At 44.4% G+C, this 21,355-nt stretch overlaps 1 protein-coding gene across 6 annotated transcripts in view; it reads left to right on the forward strand.

Annotated features, from left to right (window-relative positions):
• The window catches only part of TANC1 (tetratricopeptide repeat, ankyrin repeat and coiled-coil containing 1), a 217,418-nt gene that overhangs the window by 168,662 nt on the left and 27,401 nt on the right, over positions 1-21,355 (forward strand). For all 6 annotated transcript variants that reach the window (XM_077829708.1, XM_077829710.1, XM_077829712.1 and 3 more), the window contains 2 exons: positions 1,155-1,340; positions 13,264-13,342. In XM_077829708.1, the coding sequence (XP_077685834.1) occupies positions 1,155-1,340; positions 13,264-13,342 (265 nt within the window). The remainder of the gene's footprint in view (positions 1-1,154; positions 1,341-13,263; positions 13,343-21,355) is intronic.

Genomic DNA, 21,355 nt, shown 5'->3' on the forward strand with positions numbered 1-21,355 from the left:
CATATAGGGCTACAGGGTGTAGATCTGGAGGTGTAACAGAGCTAGATTAGAGTACTCCTTGTGTTTCTGGGAGAGCAAAGACTAACATTGTGTGTGACCACTATACACAGGTAAAGGCAGTGATACTTCTTGCACACCCCAGAGGGTCTAGGCATAATCAAGGGTGTGTGTGTGTGTGTGTGTGTAAGTCCTATAGCAGGAAATGGAGGGAACCCACAAACACACTGTGTCTTCTGGTAATCATCTTTTTATTTAAAGTTATTCAGTAGGAAAGCTGTTTTTATGTTAGCCTCTCCTTGTGTTTCTTTAATTTTACACAAACAAGGGAATTGTCACATAGTATAATAGAAAAGTAGGACTGGAAGAGACCTCAATTGGTCATCCAGTGCAGTCCCCAGCACTGAGGCAGGTCTAAGTATTATCTAGACCATCCATGACAGATGTTTGTCTAACCTGTTCTTAAAAACCTCCAGTGATGGAGATTCCACAACCTCCCTAGGTAATTTGTTCCAGTATTTAACTGCCCTGACAGGAAGTTTTTCCTAAGGTCTCACCTAAATCTCCCTTATAGTAATTTAAGCCCATTACTTCTTGTCCTGTCCTCAGTGGATAAGGAGAACAATTTATCATCCTTTTCCTTATAACAACCCCTTATATACTTGAAGACTATCGTATCTCCCTTCAGTCTTCTCATCTCCAGACTAAAGAAACCCAGTTTTTTCAATCTGTCTTCGTAAATTGTGTTTCCTATACCTTTACTCATTTTGTTGCTTTCTTCAGTTTGTCCACATCATTCCTGAGGTGTGGTGCCCAGAACTGAACACAGTATTCCAGATGAAACCTTGTCAGTGCTAAGTTGAGTGGAAGAACTACTTCTCATATCTTGCTTATGCCATTCTTGCTAATGTTCCCTTCCTCTAAATTCTAGCTCTGTGTTGAGCCATAATTCCAAAAATATCACTTATAAATTAAAAGAAAAATATTTATATAAAACTGATTTATGTAGTACATAGTGTTCTGAAAGTATAATGAGAGTCATCAAACTTCCCACAAGATTATTATCAATTGCTTTGAGCTGAGTTTTGTTGTTGTTAGATCTGTTTTGAGAGCTCTGAGATTACTTATAACATTCAAATTTTTGTTTTTGCATACAGGCTGACTACCTAGACAAAAAAGGCCAATGTGCTTTGGTCCATAGTGCATTAAGGGGACACTGTGATATCCTTGATTATTTGCTCAACATTGACTGGACAGTTCCTTCCCATGAACAAATTTCACTGAAAAAATGTCATGCACTTCAGCAGGCATTGACAGCAGCTTCCAGTATGGGACACAGTCAGGTAGGTTAGTGGTTGGAATGTTTCAAAACTAATTTGAACTATCAAAATGGTTTAAATCATGCTTTATAATAATAAATACAAAAAGGAAAACTATTGCAGCTTCAAATGACTTTAATTGGATATCATCTTAGGTTTTAACTGTATATAGTGTTCATGGTTATTTAACCAAAAAGTCCTTTGTGTCTTGTTTTTGTTGATATGTAATTGTCAAATTACTTTTTCTTCACTATTCTTAAAACTGTTATATAGAATTCCTAATTGTGATTACTGTTAATCCATACAAATGAATCACTTCCTGCCTTAATCAAAGGCTTATTCTGCCTAGGATGGATTTTTTAAATTTTTCTTTTAAAAACCAAGAAAATACCATGCAGAAAACTACATTAAAAGAGCATTAGATTGCTTCACCTTCCAGCCTTAAACGTAGAAAGTACTAAAGTTAAGGTTGTATATGTAACCTTAACTCTGCACCCTTGTTGCATATGCAGTGAGATGCAGGGCTAGATCAGGGATGAGCAACTTGGAGCTACATCCAGCCCACCAGATCATTTTATTTGGCCTGCCAAACCCACTTCAGGGCAGGTGATCTCCCTGTGCCAAGGCCAGGAAGGGGGCAGGGTGTCACGGGAAGAGGGCCCTGTCTGCGCCCAGATGCACGCATCACATAATACTCTGGCAAGAGCCAATGGGCTCGAGTGGGATGACATGCCCAGCACTGCGGGACAGGGGCTGCTGCTACCGGGTGAATATGGGTTGGGCTTGCATACCAACTCTCCCTCGCCCCACAGCCTCTTGCACCTTGTGGGCAGGATCTGACCCCTTCTGCTCCCCCCTCAATAACCCATGACACACACCCTAGCCCACCAAAGTGTTTTAGTGGATTCTGTGGCTCTTTGCTATGTTAAAGTTGTCCATTCCTGGGGTAGGTCCTCAAAACTCAGTTGGACCAGCTTTGTCTGATACCCCAGTATGACTGAAAAGGTGGTTTTAGTCCACCTTATACAGTTTTCTAGTTCTGTGGCCAACTGGAGGCTGTTTTAGTTTTGACATGATTTAGAGCAGTCTTGAGACTTCTCTAAGTTGCACCCAGGCACAAAGAGCTGATGATAAAAAGAACTTAACAGCACCTCCTTCCCTACTTACACCTCCAAAATACGTCCATCTCCAGAGGCTGCAAAGAAAAATGTAAGACTGGCTATGGTGGCTATACACTGCTGGAGGATTACAATTCCATTAGGAAAATCTTCAGCTGGCCATTTAGGCTAACTTTAAGGCCTCATTCACATGGCTGCACCGGTTTAACTCAAATTGTTTTATAAACTGTTTGTTAGTTAAGCTGATACAAAACCCCTGTGTGGACATGGTTAAACTGATTTAAACGTGGTTTATATTGATTTAGCTTAAGTAGTTTCTTTACTGAACTAAGCCAAATCAATATAAAGAAGATTAAAATTGATTTAAGATTGTTGACCCAGCAGTTTGCACTGGCTTAAATGATTTATTACAAAATACTTGTTAAAATAATATACATTGCACTGCCTTCCAAATCTGCCTTAAATAAGGATATGTATTCTTTCACTATAGGCTTTTCTAAAGTGGTGAGCATCATAGAATCTGAGTGCCACACAAGCACTAATGAATTTATCCTTACAACACTGTTGTGAGGTAGATAAGTATTATGCTCCCCATTTTGTAGATGAGACCTGAGGCACAGAGTGAATTGTTGGAGGTCATACTACATTGGAAAAGCCGGGGGGGGACTAGATCTCCAAAGTCTCTAGTGCCTTAACTAGAGGACAGTTCTGTCTGTAATCCCCTGCTTTGTTTACTGAATGCTGTCCAGATTCTACAATATAGGAGCCTGGGATACTTGGAGTGAATTAGGGTTCCTGCTGAAAAGATGGGATGTAATCATATTAATCTTTTTATAGTAATGCATATGCAAAAGGGAGCAAAATTTAAGGCTGCATAGACAACATTGGTTCTTCTTCGAGTGATTGCTCATGTCTGTTCCACAATAGGTGTGCATGCTTGCCAGGTGCACCAGTGCCGGAAGTTTTTCCCCTAGCAGTACCCGTATGGGGGGAGTGCCCCAGCAACCCCTGGAGTGGTGCCTCCATGGCCGGTATAAGGGGAGCTGCGCACTCCCCCCACCCTCAGTTCTTTCTTGCCGCCAGTGAAGGTGCGTCAGAACTACTCTGCTCCAGCTTTGCTGCAGCTCATCCCCAGAACTGCTTGTTTGTTCAGTGTTAGTACCTGTAGTTAGGTTTCAGAGTAGCAGCTGTGTTAGTCTGTATCCGTAAAAAGAAAAGGAGTACTTGTGGCACCTTTGAGACTAACAAATTTATTAGAGCATGAGCTTTCATGAGCTACAGCTCACTTCATTTAATGCATACAGTGGAAAATATAGTGGGGAGATTTTATATACACAGAGACATGAAACAATGGGTGTTATCATACAGACTGTAACAAAAGTGATCAGGAAAGGTGAGCTATTACCAGCAGGAGAGTGGGGGGGGGGGGTGAGGGGGATCTTTTGTAGTGATAATCAAGGTGGGCCATTTCCAGCAGTTTACAAGAACAGTAGGAGGGGAGATAGTTTTACTTTGTGTAATGACACATCCACTCCCAGTCTTTATTCAAGCCTAAATTAATTGTATCCAGTTTGCAAATTAATTCCAGTTCAGCAGTGTCTCGTTGGAGTCTGATTTTGAAGTTTTTTTGGTGAAGAATTGCCACTTTTAGGTCTGTAATCGAATGACCAGAGATTGAAGTGTTCTCTGACTGGTTTTTGAATGTTATAATTCTTGACGTCTGGTTAGTGTTGCAAGGATAGGTTGTAGATCCTTGATGATGCGTTGGAGAGGTTTTAGTTGGGGGCTGAAGATGATGGCTAGTGCCGTTCTGTTGTTTTCTTTGTTGATTGATGGAGCCAAAAGAGTACCCAGAAGTTACCTACTACAGGACAGGCCCAACCTCTCCAACGCATCATCAAGGATCTACAACCTATCCTGAAGGATGACCCATCACTCTCACAGATCTTGGGAGACAGGCCAGTCCTTGCTTACAGACAGCCCCCCAACCTAAAGCAAATACTCACCAGCAACCACACAACAAAAACACTAACCCAGGAACCTATCCTTGCAACAAAACCCGTTGCCAACTGTATCCCCATATCTATTCAGGGGACACCATCATAGGTCCGAATCACATCAGCCACACTATCAGAGGCTCGTTCACCTGCACATCTACCAATGTGACATATGCCATCGTGTGCCAGCAGTGCCCCTCTGCCATGTATATTGACCAAACTGGACAGTCTCTACGTAAAAGAATAAATGGACACAAATCAGACATCAAGAATTACAAAGTAAAACTATTTCCCCATGTTTATTTCCCCCCCCCAACCCCCCACTGTTCCTCAGATATTCTTCTCAACTGCTGGAAATGGCTCACCTTGATTATCACTACAAAAGGTTTTTTCCCCCCTCTCTCCTGCTGGTAATAGCTCACCTTAAGTGATCACTCTCGTTACAGTGTGTATGGTAACACCCATTGTTTCATGTTCTCTATGTATATAAATCTCCCCACTGTATTTTCCACTGAATGCATCCCATGAAGTGAGCTGTAGCTCACGAAAGCTTATGCTCAAATAAATTTGTTAGTCTCTAAGGTGCCACAAGTACTCCTTTTCTTTTACCTGTAGTTAGTTAGCTGTTTGTTAGTTCAGTTAGTTAGAACACCCAGGCCAGGGCATTCCCTGTGCCCCGGGTTTTAAGTCGTGCGACACTTGTAGGCGATCTATGCCAAGGAGTGACCCCCATGCGGACTGTCTCTGCTGTTTGGGAGAAGCCCATATCAGCGATCGTTGCAAAATTTGCAAGTTGTTTAAGCCTTGGACTGAGAGAAAGGGACATTAGGCTCCAGGCTATTCCGATGGAGTCGGCGCTGACCCCGACTCCGGCGTGCCGTTCCGAGTCGGCACCGCGGTGTTGGCACGCGGCATCCCTCCTGCACCATCGACCAGTCAGCGCCGCTCCCTGTCCATGGGGCACGCCAAGAAGGCTAGAAAGACGCCTTCTTCGCAGCGGCACTGAAGTAAACCTGGGACAGAGGTTAGACCCATGTCGGGCAGTCCTCAATCCCCACCGGCCTCTAGGCTTCTGACTCAAGTTGAGCAGAGTAGCCCAGCACATTCGGAGCAGGCCTCCCCAAATGTCCAGATGCCCTCCACGCTGGAGGCCCTGTAGGCAGCCTGGGATGTTATGTCCATGCCAGTACCAGGAGCACCACCAGCTCTGTGCTCCAGTGGCAAGCTACTGTGGGGATCTCTGCGGTCACTCCCGGCTCGGTATTGGTCTCGTTTGAGGGAACGTTCCCGATACCGTTCGCCAAGCAGTGACCATTGAGGGCAAAGTCCACGGGGAGCGTCCTCGACTCCCACTAGGCTGTCTGGTTGGGTTCCGTCCTACTGAGTCTCCCTGCACCGCTCCACCTCAAGGAGTGAACACTGACTGGACCGAGGCAGACGTCGCCAAAGGTCCTCGTCTTGGAGGAGTTATTCCAGCCGGTCATGGCATGGACGTCGACACCGTTCCTGCTCGGAATCCTGCTCCGAGACCCTGCCAAGGCATCACCTCCGCAGCCCCGGGTGTCGGTTGCCAGTGTCTCGCCGGCGCGGTTCTACCCATCGGAGCTGATCGCAGAGTAGCTGTTACTGACAGTACTGGTCCTCCACATTGGGATTGCGGTCTCGTGGTCAGCGTCACTCCTGGCACCACCGCTCCGCCCGGTCCAGGGACAGCCACAAGTCATATGTCACCGCGGCCTCCATTCATAGCTGACCATCGATGGGCCAGGCCGAACAACTGGCTCTGCAGGTGCAGTGGCACCGGGCCCCATGGCTGGCCCAATGATACCAGTGGGCACTGTGGCCCCCAATGCAGCCCCTGGTGTGGGCTCGCTCAGTGGCCTGAGCCCCAGAAGCACCACTGGCCTTCCTCTCCAGACCTCCGAGGAAGGAGTCGATGGGATGTACATCCTCGGCACCGTGCCCAGAGAGCGACCAGGTGGTGCACCCTCCGGCGCCAGCAGACACCCACAGTACCGCACCAGACTCCTCGCCCTCCCCGGATGAGGTGATTACGGCCCCGCCCCCATCCGTCCCGCAGGAGGACTTTAGGGCCAGCAAGAACTCTTAAAAAGGGTGGCATCAAGCCTCCACCTCCAGGCAGAGGAGATGGAGGAGCCCTTTGACTCCCTATTTAATGTGCTGTCCTCTTCAGCACCAGGCAGGGTAGCCTTGCCTCTCCATGAAGGGGTGGCAAAAATTTCAAATGCCCTGAGGCAAACACCGGCATCATTGGCCCTCATCTCTAAGAGGGTAGAACGCAAGAACTTTGTACCTGCCAAGGGACACAAGTACTTATACACCCACCTGGCACCCAACTCCCTGGTGGTCGAGTTGGTCAACCATAGGGAATGGCAGGGTCAGCCAGCCCCTATCCCGAAAAATAAAGATTCATGTAGGCTGCACTCTTTTGGAAGAAAAATGTATTCATCCTCAAGGTTTCAGTTATGAGTGGCAAACCACCAGGCTTGAGCGGAGACTTCTCCTCTCAGCATCAGTGGTTTCTTCACCCAGAGGTGGCTCACAGGCTTTTCTGAGTGTGAGGGACTCCCCAGGTGGACCTGTTCATGATTCGACAGAACTGGCGCTATTCCCGGTTCTGCTCCAGGTTGGGACTGGGATGGGACACTATCTCCGATACCTTCCTTCTGTCCTGGTCAGGCCAGTTTCTCGATGTCTTTCACCCATTCCCACTGATCAGCAAGGTCCTGGGAAAAATAAAGACGGACACGGCCCGGGTCCTTCTGATTGCCCCAGCAAGGCCCAAGCAACATTGGTACAGGACCCTCACAGACCTGGCGGTTGCTCCGCCATGGCTATTGCTCTTCTGCCTGGACCTGCTCTCCCAGGACCAGAGCCGTTTCCTCCACCCCAGCCTAGTGGTTCTCCACCTCACGATGTGGCTGCTCAGTGGTTAGGTAGGGAGGAAAGGACGTGCTCAGAAGGGGTTCAATGCATCCTCCTAGAAAGCAGGCAGCCCTCCATGCGCCGCACCTACTCAGCAAAGAGGTCCTGGTTCTCCAGATGGGCAAATGAGCAGGGCGTTTCCCCGGTGGCTGCCCCGATCCAGCTTATCCTGGACTACCTTCTCCACCTTAGAGCCCATGGCCTGGCGCCCTCGTCAGTCAAGGTGCACCTGGCAGCCATATCAGCCTTCCATCTGCCGGTGCAGGGTCACACGGTATTCTCCCATGCTATGATTATCCGGTTCCTCAAGGGGTTTGACCATCTCTTCCCATGTGCTAGGTCCCCGGTCCCGCAGTGGGACCTAAATCTGGTGTTGGCCTGTCTCACTGGGCCCCCGTTTGAGTCGCTAGCCACATGCTCCTGGTCCCACCTACTCGTGGTCGCAATCATGTCAGCCAGGAGGGTCTTGGACTCAGGGCCCTGACCTCTTAGATGTCATACCTGGTTTTCCATTAGGACAAGGTCCAGCTCCGCCCATACCCTGTGTTCCTCCCGAAGGTGGTCTCCGCCTATCACATGGGTCAGGACATTTTTCTGCCTGTCCTCTGCCCCAAGCCCCACTCGTCCAGCGAGGAGCACCATCTCCACACGCTCGATGTGTGATGGGCTCTGGCGTTCTACCTCTAGTGGACCAAGCTGTTGAGGAAGTCTTCGCAACTGTTCATTGCCTCGGCTGAGCGCATGAGGGGTCGATCAATCTCCACTCAGCAGCTCTCCAACTGGATCACTTCGTGCATCCATACCTGTTATGGTCTGGCAGGTATCCCCCCACCACTGATTGTGAAGGTGCACTCGACTAGAGCACAAGCCTTGTCGGCTGTCGTCTTGGCCCACGTCCCCATCTAGGACATTTGTAGGGTTGCCACATGGTCTTCGGTTCATATGTTCACCTCGCACTATGCAATTGTTTCCCAAACCAGGGATGACACTGGGTTCAGCAGGGCTGTACTTCATCCCGAGAATTTGTGAACTCCTACCCACCTCTAAAGGATCTATTCCAACTATTGTGGAATACACATGAGCAATCCCTCAAGGAAGAAAAGACAGTTACCTTTTCCGTAACTGATGTTCTTCGAGATGTGTTGCTCATTTCTATTCCACATCCTGCCCTCCTTCCCCTCTGTCGGAGTTGTGGCAAGAAGGAACTGAGGATGGGGGAGCGCAGAGTGCCCCTTATACCGCGCCATGGAGGCGCCACTCCAGGAGTCGCTCGGGCACTCCCCCCACTATGGGTACTGCTAGGGGAAAAACTTCCGGCACTGGTGAACGTGGCGAGTACGCACACCTATTGTGGAACAGACAGGAGCAACACATCTCGAAGAACACCAGTTACGGAAAAGGTAACTGTCTTTTCCCAAATGACGCACTCAAAATTTAGAAAATAATAAAATTAAACATATGATCCATCTATACTACTGTGATAGGCACACTAAAAATGAATAGAAATAGAATGCGCACATATCTTATTCGTATTTAACTATGGATGCATGTGATGTGTTCATTGAGAAAACAGATTCATATATTCCTCTTGGGAATAGAGTCTAGACAGTAACTTGAGATACATTTAGAAAGATCAAATGGGGAAGATTCAGCTTCTGTGTATGTGTCCAATATGTGATGCAACAAAATGACACAGGAAACTTAATATTATAGAAATAATGTTTATGTTGTAGGATAAGTTTTTCCTATTGTTTTAGGACTCTGCTCTTTTAAAGTGGTTTACACTAATAAAACTGACAGCTAAACACTCTCACTATGAGACATAGAATGAACTTTTCAGTTTACACACTCTTTCATGGAGAATCAATATGCATGAAGTATTTGAAAATCCACTTTACCTTCCAACAAGTATTTGGTCCATTACTGAATACATTTGTTTTTGAGGATAACACTTACTATTGTGAGGGGAGCGTTAACTTCAACAGATATGAGGCCACTCATGACATACACTACCTAGTGAAGATTATCTCCACTGCTGCATCTTAAAGATGAAGTGAAGTGCTTTTTAAATTAAATAAATCCAAAAGTCTCTGAAGCTCATAAATCACTAAACAGATTTTAATATAAATGTATTTTAAAACAGAATAGTTGAAAGTCATTTCCTCTCTTACATGACAAGACATGAGTTCAGAATTCTGTTTCTCTTGCCTGTTTGATTAGATAGATCAGTACACCTAACATTGTATAAGGAGCCTATTTAGTAGCTGTTAGGGTTATCCGGTCTGGCAGGTATAACATTCATTAATTCGCATTTTGGCAGGTGAAAAAACCCTCTTGATTAACTTTTCAAAATGTTACATATTTGTAATTTTAAGGTTTTGTGAATATTCAGATAAGATAGGGTTTTTTTTAAGCATTTAGTTCCCATTCTAAGATTTACCACATCCTACAATCAGTAGTGAAGTGAGAAAACTAGATTTAGAGAAAAAACATTGTGCTAAAGCATTTAGTAATTTTTCAACAATTAGATATATTCTTTATGTGCTAGGGCTGGGATTTTCCAAGAGTCCTTAGGAAGCTAGGCACCAAAAACCGATTGTTAGGTATCCTAAATCCCTTAGGCCTCTTTGAAAATCCCACCTAAATTGACGTTTCATGCCCATGAAAAATTCATGCCCATGAAAAATGCGTCACGGACCGTGAAATCTGGTCTTCCCCTGTGAAATCTGTTTTTTTGTGTGCTCTTACCCTATACTATTCAGATTTCACGGGGGGGGAGACCAGTGTTTCTCAAATTGGGGGTCCTGACCCAAAAAGGAGTTGCAGGGGGGTCCCAAGGTTATTTTAGGGCAGTCATAGTATTGCCACCCTTACTTCTGCATTGCCTCAGAGCTGGGCTGCCGGAGAGCAGCAGCTCTGAAGGCAGTACACTGCCAGCGGCAGCACAGAAGTAAGCATGGCCACCCTGCTGCCACTGCTGCCTTCAGAGCGGGGCGGCTGGAGAGCAGTGGCTGCTGACTGAGGGCCCAGCTCTGCAGGCAGCAGCACAGAAGTAAAGGTGGCTATGCCATCCTTACTCCTGCGCTGCTGTTGACGGTGGCTCTGCCTTCAGAGCTGGGCTCCCGGCCAGCAGCCGCTGATCTCCAGCCGCCCCGCTCTGAAGGCAGTGCCACTGCCAGCAGCAGTGCAGAAGCACAACTCCCTACAATAACCTTGTTACCACCCCCACCCCCCAACTCCTTGTGGGTCAGGCCTTCTACAAGTACAGCGCCACGATATTTCAGATTTAAATAGCTGAAATCATGAAATTTACGATTTTAAAAAATCCTTTGACCATGAAATTGACCAAAATGGACTGTGAATTTGGTAGGGCCCTATATATTAGGAAACACAGTTCACAAAAAACTGTATTCAAGCCAACTTTATTTTGTATAGTATCTTTCATATAATCTATATCCAGTGGTAGAGTAAGATAGTACATGTGAGCTGTCTCCATTTATCTTAATGATGTATTAACTCTTAACCTTAGTGACAATTTAAAGGTAAGCATTAAGTATCTCACTGATCATTTCTGCAGAAAAATCCATAATTTCTGGAGTTCTTCGTTGGCGTTTGACTAGAATATCACTATTTTTCACTAATCTGCTATCTCTGTTCCCTAGTCTGACTGTATTCCAGAATGCTTTAAAGAATTAAGGTTACAAAATAATAGAATTAAGATGTATCATTGAGGGAGAAAAGAGGTCTTACATCTGTGTGAAATATGATGGAGAATCAGTGAGAATGGGAAATACAAGAAGGATATTCCAGATGGCAGAAGCTGAATAGAAGACTCTCCCAGCAATGTTGCAAAAGTTGAAGGGAGAGAGTGGAGGCAACTGCTAAAAAAGTGAGGGGAGAGGAGTAGAGATATTTAATATCTGTGTGATCAAGTTGTAGATGTTTATAAAAGCAAGAGTGGCATTCCTAAACTGTGTTTTGGAATGTTGAGTTAGTAGAATTGTTCTAATAGAGGGTTGATATGGTGGTTTTTGTTCAGGTGTACATTTAAAAAAAAGTGAGCAGCAGCTTGTTGTGCATCTGGCATCTTGCAAGTTGGATTTTGAGAGGCCGCAGAGAAGGTGATAGGAGATAGTGATTATGCTGTTCAATATATTTTCTTTTTTTCTTTACATATTGGTGGCTGAGAATGAAATCCCAGATGTGTATTGCATTCATAGTTGTATTTTCGTCATGGCTGCTCATCTCAGTTTGATTCTACACTTAACATATATCTTTCAAACTTATTTTGCAACATTTTGTATCTCATTTAATTTCCCTAGGTAGTTATGGATCCAATATTTTAGCCAGCATATCTTCCAAGTGCCCTGCAGAAGATCTGGTTGAAATGTTGAAGGTGTAATTATTTGATACAATGATAAATTTGCAATAACAAATACTGCAGAGCAGTATGAAATGTGAACAGTGTTATTTTAATTCCTGAGTAGGACTCAGGACTTGAGAAACTGGGCTAAAAGAGAGAGAAAGATAAAAACTTGTCTTTTGTCACCCTTGGAATTTATTGCCACTATCTGCTATCAAACATATGGTAGAGAAGTGTTTTGTAAGGATTAGAGCCTTGACAGACCTGGCAAACTTTTGATTTAAAAGCTGGAAGTGCTCTGCAAAATGAGTATTGGGTCATGGATTGTGGTAAATTTGAGATGAGGCAAAAATTCCTTCACACGAGTAAAAGTTTATTTCCAATCCATTGATGAAGGTGAAACCTGCCAGTTCCTTCATAGTACAAAACTGGCCACAGTAATTATTCAGTACCAAAACATTTTCTTGCCATCTAAAATCTCTGCCTTTTCGCCCTCTCACAGCCTTTATAGGGCAATAGGGTAGCTAAATTCCTCATTGCTGGAAAAATTCCACCAAGCAGGTATGAAAAAGTGCAACAGAATTTTCTGACTTTAAGATGAATGTAAAGAATAGAATTAATCCACCATACATTCCACACAATATTTCTTGAAATACGTTCGGTGCTCATGCAGCCTGGGGCTCTTCTCCACACCATTCCTCCTCTCTGACATCCTGTACCTTAGTTGACACCCAAAACTTCTGCTAACGTGGATTCTCTTTCTCCCCTGCCCCACTTCCTTTGCTGCAGTCTCAATGGTCCTATCCACACTGCAGTTTACACTGTTAGGAAATTGCTTTAAATAAGTCATTTAATGCTATTGTACTTGCTAGTGATAAGAGAGCATAACTTTATTAAAATGCTTTTTAAAAAAAAACATTGCAAGAGAGGTCTTCAGTGTTCTTAGAAAAAACAAACAAACAAAAAAACCCCACTTGTAACAAAGTTATGCTCTGTCCGCACTGAGCAGCATAACGCTCTAAAGTGGAAAAAGATTTTAAAGGCTGCAACTAAAAATTGTGGTGTAAAGTGAGCATAGAAGGGGCATGGGAGTCTATATAATTCAAGATGGGTCTAAAAACATGCTTTTTGATTATAACTGGAGTGGAAAGTGTTGTATCCCTTGTGGGAAAACATGGTATTAACCAAGCCTTACAGGACTTAGGCCAAACTGGCACTTTTTTGCATTGTCTGTCCTTGATTATGCTGGCATATTGAGGAGCTCATTAAAATCATTAACATGTAAAACACCCTAAAATGATTTATAGAAATATACTGGGTTTATTTTTTTAATGATTTTATAGAGTAGAAAATTAATCTTAAAATGAAGTTGTACCCCAAATAATACTGAACTTTTGCTTGGTCCACATGTGTTAGGAGAGAAGCAATCTCATTGCTGAAACCTTAATCTATTTGTGTACGCAGCAAAATGACAACCTAATGGTTTTTTCTAACTCTTTAATTTCTTTAACTATTTTTGACAGGTGATTCGTTACCTCTTTGGGGTTGAAAAGGAACATGAAATAGACATTAATAACACTGATGCATTGTGGGGAGAAACAGGTATTTTATTTCTTATTTTTCCTAATGAGAGTTGCTCACATAAGATTATTGGAAGAGATTTTAATTTGATTTAAACTGCTTTGTACATTCATCACAGGAAATTCACAATAAATCAGCATATAAAAGATTTTGTAATGACAATGCCAAACTTAATAAAAAGCCCAACCATTGTTTTATAAATGGGGTGGGAGATAAAATTTATACACAGTATGGAAATGAGTAATTTCTTAATGAAACTACAGATTTTCCTCTGAGGCCAACAGTGCAAAAGAGATGCTTTTATTATGGCGTTCACTTGGAGTGTTAAAATAATGCCCTGACTTTATTTTAATGCCCTAGCCTTTGTATTTTAAAAGGAAAAAAAATGTTGGGAAGTTGCCTAATCAATTCCAGCTCGGTAACAGATGCAAAATGTTCACATTTTCATGGTCAGCAAATGCCTTTTCAAACTCATTCGCGAAGAAGGTATATGTAAAAATATGGCTGTAAGAATAGCCATATTAACTTCATTTAAGTAGCTGAGATTTGCATAGTGTGGCTTGCAAACAGTCTAATTTTATGATTCCCAGAAGCCTCTTTGCAGATGAGAGACAAGTATGCTTCCTCTCTGTGTTCTACACAAAAACTTCATTTTTATTCTTCATTGCTAATATAAAATCAGATAACGCTTCCCAATAAAACACAATTTTTTAAATGGATCACAAACTGCATCCTTGGGTAATGTTGGATTTGGGGGTTTTCGGGTGTGATTTTGTTGAATGAAGGCTTTTGCTTGGTGCCTCTTAACTTTGCTGACTTGATATATTCATAAAATTGGATGCATTAACACTTATGAGAGTAAACTACAGTGCTTTTAGCAATCAGCTGACTGAAAACACCATTCCCTGTTAAGAGTATACTTGCTTAGGAAAACCAGTCTGCTTTTTTTTTTAATTTAGCAAACACTAGAATCTCTGTGAGGACGGACAGCTGCCTTTAACAGTATGATCTGAATGCTTAAACAATACAGATCAGATTATTTTACGTTTCAGTGTCTTTTTTCTTTTTTAACGGATTTCCACAAAATCCAGTTTGCTTTTCCATTATTAACCACCAGGCACTTTGAAATCACTCAACACATTTTCCCCCTTTCTCCAACCAATCTGTAGCCATATGAGCTTGACTTTAGTTGATTAAAACTCTTCATGTACCTGTGTTGCAGTGTTTCTGCTCCATTACACGGCTATGAAGATAATTCTTGCACAAGAAGGTGGAAACTGGAACAAGACCACTTTATGTGCATTCTGTCTCTCTCAATTTCCCTTGTCTTGCAAGGGGAAAGCAGTTCAGGAGGGGTTTAATCACTGGATGAGTAAAGGGAAACATTAAGCTTTGTAAGCCCCTCAACACTTGATTTATCTCTCATCAGGATATCCAAATGGAACACGAGGTGAGGGAGGAGAAAGGAATTTAGATTATTAGCAGAAAATCTTCAGTCAACTCTTTCCCCTTCACTTCTCAATCAGAGATCAGCCTAATCCTGAGTTTGACCACTTTCAGAACATACTGCAAGATCCTCTTCTTTGACAAGGCATTTCAAGCATAACAACAATGCTGTCATGCAAATGGCTGCTCATGCACAAACCACACACATACAGATCCTCCATCTTCCTGTACAAAGTTTAATAGAATGCTTCACCATTCAAATGTCCTTCCTTTCTCAGTGGCCTTTATGTTGTTGCTCTGCCCTGCCTTCATCATCATGTCTAATGCGAGTGTGGCTAGCTATAGAAGACATAGTGTGAAGTGCACACAGGTCTTGCAGTAAGAGTCTCTGAAGGACCCAGTAATGGACAGATAGGGATGAAGTTAAAAGTTTAGTACTTGAGAGTTCCTGCCTTTCAGCCTTATTACTCAGTCCATTGGAGCATGTTTGCCATTAGAAAATTGCTGGGGGAGGAGGAGGTAGGATAGGACCTCCCCCCCCCCCCCAAAAAAAAAACAAAACAAAAAACAAAACAAACATTCGCTATTTGTGGGGGTGAAGTGCATGCAAGTTCAGGAAGGGATTTAGTAAAGCAGAGGGCAGAGAAGAAACGGAGGATAAAGGAATTATAATTAACCAGGAAAAGGAAAATACACTAATGAAGAAAACTGTTGAAAAGACAATGTGGGGGGGGGAGGGAGAAAAAAAAAGTCGGGATGGAGCTAGAGCAGGGGTTCCCAAACTATTCTGTGGAGAACTGACTGGTTGCAGAGTGCTGGCTCCTTCTCCTTCTTTCTAGCTGCTAAATTGCTTTAAAAGAAATTTATAAATACACCCAGTATTTTCCTGTTGACTTCTCCATGTAAGCAAGAGCAGTCATTGGTACAAAGATACGACGATTGCGAAAGGAAGGGGAGAACGGGCTGGGAATGGGGCTTATGAGGCCAGCTGTCAGTAAGAGGCCTGTGAGCTGTAGCCCATGCTTTGGGAGTTTGAGAACCCCTGAGCTAGAGGACTGGATATCCTGGTTCCATAAGGCCACTGTGTAAGCAGCTTACAGGATCTGGAGAAGGCCAGCGTTGAATTAATCCTGTTCAGGGGAATTCTCTGCTGGTGTAAATCCATCTTGTACTGGTCACTTAGTGTAAGGGAAATGGCAGGGGGAGGGGGACATGCAGAGAGTGTTCTGGGGATGAAATACAAGTGGGAGAGAGGAGAGGAGGCAAGGTGGAGCCTAATCCTCCATTGGCATATGGTCCCTGAAAGACCTTATGCCAGTGGGGTGAGTTAGGGCCATCCCTGTGCAATCCTAATTTATGCCAGAGTTGAACAGCTTTGAATCAGGTTTCAGAGTAACAGCCGTGTTAGTCTGTATTCGCAAAAAGAAAAGGAGTACATGTGGCACCTTAGAGACTAACCAATTTATTTGAGCATAAGCTTTCGTGAGCTACGGCTCACTTCATCGGGGACTCACCCTGCGGCACCCACCTCCACTTTTTCTGAGAATAAGTCCAGAAAGAATTAAGCTGCAGTTTTGAAATGGGCAGTTTTAGAAATATAATATTTAAGAAAAACATAGAGGGAAATAAGGGACTGTGATAGATAGACACTTCTAAAAAATTATTGGGTCTCATCAGATTAATATGGCTTGTGAAAAGATATGCTAATTTATGCACTCTGGAAACTTCTCACATTTTCAGTGTGCCTATGTGAACTCATATTTGTGCTGCACACTCTTAACTAGAGCTGGGCAAAAAAATCTCGGTGGATAAGGCACTTACATAGAGATGAGAGAGACTCAAGTTCAGGTCCCTGCTCCAGTGACTACTGCCAACAAACTAAAAAAACTGCATAATTTTCACAACTCTGCTCTTACTGCATTTAGAAATGTATCATGCAAATATATCTTGCCCAGGAATTTCTGAAAGGTGACAATCCTGTGTAGCACAGTTGAGAGAGAGGTTGGTGAAGTAGGGAGTTGGAAGGTGTCAAAGATAGAAAGGGCTGGAAGAGGGAGTAAAGAGTGGCCAAGGGAAACAGTGTGTTTTGTGTATGCTTGTTTTAAAAAGAAAAATTGTATAAATGTTAAAAACATGGAAAAATAATAGGAGTAAACAGCGGAAGGATGGTGACATGCCTATGAGGTACTAGATGGTACCAGATATGAGAGAGGAGTTCTTTGAGAGATTGCATATGTCCATTGCACTGTATGTGTGTGCGTGTCCTGAGCATAGTCGCCGGAAATTTTCCCATCTGTGTACCTGGCAGGTCGGCTCTGTCACCCTCTGGTGCTGCATGTGCACAGCACCGGTATAAAGGGCCCAGCTGACTCCGCGCCCCCTCAGTTTGTTCTTACCGGCCAGACAGTCACTGGAACTGCCGTCCTTGCTACAGCAAGATTTTCTCAGTGGTCTTTGTTTTCTTAATAGTTGTATATAGTTAGTGTTTTAAATAGTTTTTCGTCTAGTTAGTATAATTCGTTTTTTCTCTGTTAGCGGAGTTTCGTCCGTTCCCAGTGCCGAGGCATGCCTCAGGTGCTGGGCTTCAAGCCCTGTGCCTCCTGCAGCAAGGCTATGCCTTTGAGCAACCTGCACTCCAGCTGCCTAAAGTGCTTGGGTGAAGCTCACACCAGGGATAGCTGTCAGATCTGCAGCAATGTAAAACCCCGTACGAAGGAGGACTGGGAGGCTAGGTTAAAGTTCCTGCTGTTGGAGGTGGTGCTGAGACCTTCCTGCGAGCTGTGCCAGTCGGACTTAGCATCAAACATCTCAGTATTGGTGAGGAGCACTCCTCCCACCGTGCAGGAGTCCCAGCACCATTTGCCATACCCAGTGCCTAGGCAAAAGCACAGGAAGCTGTCAGCCGAGAGGGGACATTCCCCAACACCGAAGAAGGCCAGGCACGGGAAGCAGAGCAGATTGTGACCTAAGTCAGGCCGCTCCTCTGCCTTGGAATTGCAGTTGACACCTTTGTTTCTGGCCCTTACACTGCTACTGTTGAGTCTGGTACCAGAGAAACCATCAGCGCCAGAGGGACAGTGCGGCACCAGCACTATCGTGGCCATCCGAGGCGGAGGCATGTGCTGCCGCTAGAGACCTGCTAGATCGTCACCGGCAGTACAGGAGTCGGTGGCATTGGTACTGGGGGCAGGAGGGACCATGTAGCCTCCACTGGCCGCTTTGTTCTGGGCCGCATGGTACCGTTTAGAGTGAAACTGACGATACTGGCCCCAATAAAATCTTCCCTGCCTCGGCACTAATCTCCGGCCCTGGTGACAACCGCAACTCCGTGGCCACCGGAGGAGACTTGTCATTGGAATTGGAGGTTGGGTCATACACCTCTCGGCTGACCGCCCCCTCCTCCCCCCTGCTACTCCAGTCCCTACCCTACCATGGACCATAGCACAGGAATGCCATTAAGTGCTTGGCCTAGTGGTCACTGGCCCATGTCAATGCCCTTTAGGAACCCTTGGGGGTTTCCCCCAATCCCAGGGCCCCATTCGAGACACTCATAGTTGGTGGCCTCCAAGAGAAGGGCACTTCCATCCCTTCAGGCAGCACTTGATCTGGACTCCAATTCCAAAGCTGGTGCCGAATTTCAGGAACTGGCTCTGTGGGATCCTGTTGGCCTCTCCTTGAAGGGGAGAAGGAGTGTCCTCAGTCAGTGCAGGCTGCCTTCTCCCTAGATGAGGCTGTGTCAGGAGCGGGCGTGTCGCCTCCGCAAGATCACTATAAGGCCCACCAGGAGCTGCTGAAGAGGGTTATCTCAAACTTGGGCTTACAGGTGGAGGTAGTGAAGGAATTCTCCAATAGCCTGGCTGACATTCTGGCCATGGCAGGCCCGTCAAAGGTAGCCTTGCCTCTCAATGAGGCCATTGTGGACCTGCTGAAAGCCCTTTGGCAACCACCTGATTCCCTTTCCACCACCTCAAAAAGAGGTGAAAGGAAGTACTTTGTGCACACCCAGGGTTATAAGTTCCTTTATGCTCATCCCTCCTTCTCCCCCGGCTCCCTAGTGGTGTCTGGCCAACGAGAAGGAGAGGCAGGGTCTGCAAGTGGTGACTTCTAAGGCAAAAGACTCCAAGAAACTGGACCTTTTTATTAGTTTACCTTACCAGGGGGGCTGCACCTTAGGATCTACTGGGCAGATATGACCTCAACATGTGGGACTCCATGTTGAAGTTCAAGGTCTCGCTTTCTAAAGAGACTAGGCAGTAGTTCTCTTCACTGGTGGAAAGGGGAAGTCGCTAGCCAAGGCTTCCTTGCAAGCTGCCCTGGATGCAGCGGATTTAGCAGCCAGGTCCACGGCCTCCACCACGCGGTGGCCATGCATAGAAGTTCATGGCTTCAGTCTCCTGCAAGAGGTCCATCAAACCCTTCATTACCTCCCCTTTGATGGAGCATTGCTCTTTTCAGAGCAGACTGACATGAAGCTCCATGGACTGAAGGACTCCAGAATGACCCTCAAGTCCCTGGGATTGTATACGCCAGAGACTTCGAGAAAGCACATCAGGCCTAAGCAGTCTTCCTGGTACTCCGCCCTGCTGTCCCGTCGAAACCCACAGAGGAGATGGAGCAGGGGTTTTAAAAGCAGACCGCCACCCCCTTCTACCTCGGCATCAATGTCTGCCCTATCCAGACATCCAGGGGCTCTAAGCAGGCTTTTTGATGGGATGCTTGAGGACGTTGTACCAGGTCCCGTGTTTCCAGATTCTGTTTCCCCTTTATTTTTGGACTGCCTATCCCACTTCATCATGGCATGGCCCCATATCACCATGGAATCACCATGGAATGTTGGGTGCTGAGCATGGTGAAAATGAGATACACCCTCCAACTATTTTTTCCAGGCCTGTACTCTACATTTGCAGAATGCTGTTTGCTGTTCTAGAAATCCACATCAGTGCTGTTTGATTGATAAGAACATCATTGAGAGGCCTGCTTCAGAGGTATTTGAACAGTCTCACAGTTTTCCAAAAGCATCTCTGTATGAAGATAGATGGATATGTAGGGGGTTTGGAAGATGTAGGCTGAAACATTACCCACTTTGTAATAAGACTGATCAAAAGCCTGTAATTCGTGGCAGCTGTGGCAAACATTTCAGTTACATATGCTGCAGTTCAATCTGAATCGTCTGAGTGCATTGTCTTCAGCATACAGGAACTTATAGATGAGAACTTCAAGAGATAGTTAATTCTCTTGATTAGAGGAAAATAATTCCTTGTAACACAGTGAAGGGGAGATAAATATTTTAGTTCTTATTTTATTTTTTGTTATGTTTATGTGCCAAATCTAAGAATGCGTCCACACACTTGTTCCATGGTTATTGATAGCAAGAGAACTCGGGACTTTCAGTACCAAAAACACAAGCCTGTCCGCCAGTCACTAAAGGAGAGGGAGACATGTTCATATGCACTTAGCCAGTGTTATTACAGTATGCTTATTCAACTAAGTGTACTTTTCTTTTTCATTAAATATAGTTTGCATATTTTTGTTTATAATGGTTTAATGTGTCTTAGAATAGTTAACATATGTAAGATCCACTTATTTGAAGGCCTGCTGCACTAGCACTAATCACCTCCTAATTTTTTTGTTTGTTTAAGAAATATTAATTAGAATGGTATCTTGTCCAAAATGGGAATCCAGTCAGGTGATAGGTATGTGGGGATCTGATAGAGTGGAAGGTGGGGTGGAATGGCAGCGAGGAGAAGTTAAGTGGGAACATGTCCTAGGTTTCTTCTCTCAATTCCTCTTTTTCTCACCTTGAAAAAGGTAAAGGGCCCTTTCATGCTGTTGCTCTGTCTTCCCAGTCTCTCTTCTGTCCACACTCTTTCCCTTTGGGCCTCACATCTGTCTCTTTATCCTGTATTTATATGTCTGCAATCTCTTCCCCCCCTACTTTTCTCTTTCAACCTTCTGGAAACTCTCTGCAAGCACCTATGTACTCTGTACCCTCTGACTTCCCCAGCTGGTATCTCTGCCTCTTTTTCTTTGCATTGCAGTTTAGTATCTTAAACCACCTGATATGTCTAAAAGTGTATTGGCAACCTGAGAATATTATTACAATATTGTCCAGTTTGTATTTTGTGATGGACTAGGCATTTTAAGTTGCCATATTGCTGTAGTTCTATTTAACACTGTAGACGTACACAGCTTTTAACCGTCTGCAGAATATGCAAAACAGAAAACCCAGTTCGTGCCTTGAAGAGTTTACAGTCTAAGCACATAAGATTGCTTAGTGTCAAATCAATAAAATATCTCTCTATATATTTTGAGTGCCCTGAAGCATGAGGAACTGTGCGCTTATCAGTTCTTACATTTCGAAATGGATTAACCTCTTAGAACATTTTGATCATGTCATCCTTTGATTTAGTTAATTAATTCTCCTATACCTGCAATGCAAGGAATTTATCTTATGGAGATGGTTAAATTAAATGAAGAGTTTAGTGACAAACCAGTTGGGAGTTAATCAGCTGAGTAAAACTATAGGGTGGCTGTGTAAGCAGTCTGGATTTGAAGGATTTTAGTCTAATCACAGCTAAAGAGCTACAG

This window comes from Eretmochelys imbricata, chromosome 11, assembly GCF_965152235.1.
Source record: "Eretmochelys imbricata isolate rEreImb1 chromosome 11, rEreImb1.hap1, whole genome shotgun sequence".
In the NCBI taxonomy this organism is placed as follows: Eukaryota; Metazoa; Chordata; order Testudines; family Cheloniidae; genus Eretmochelys; species Eretmochelys imbricata.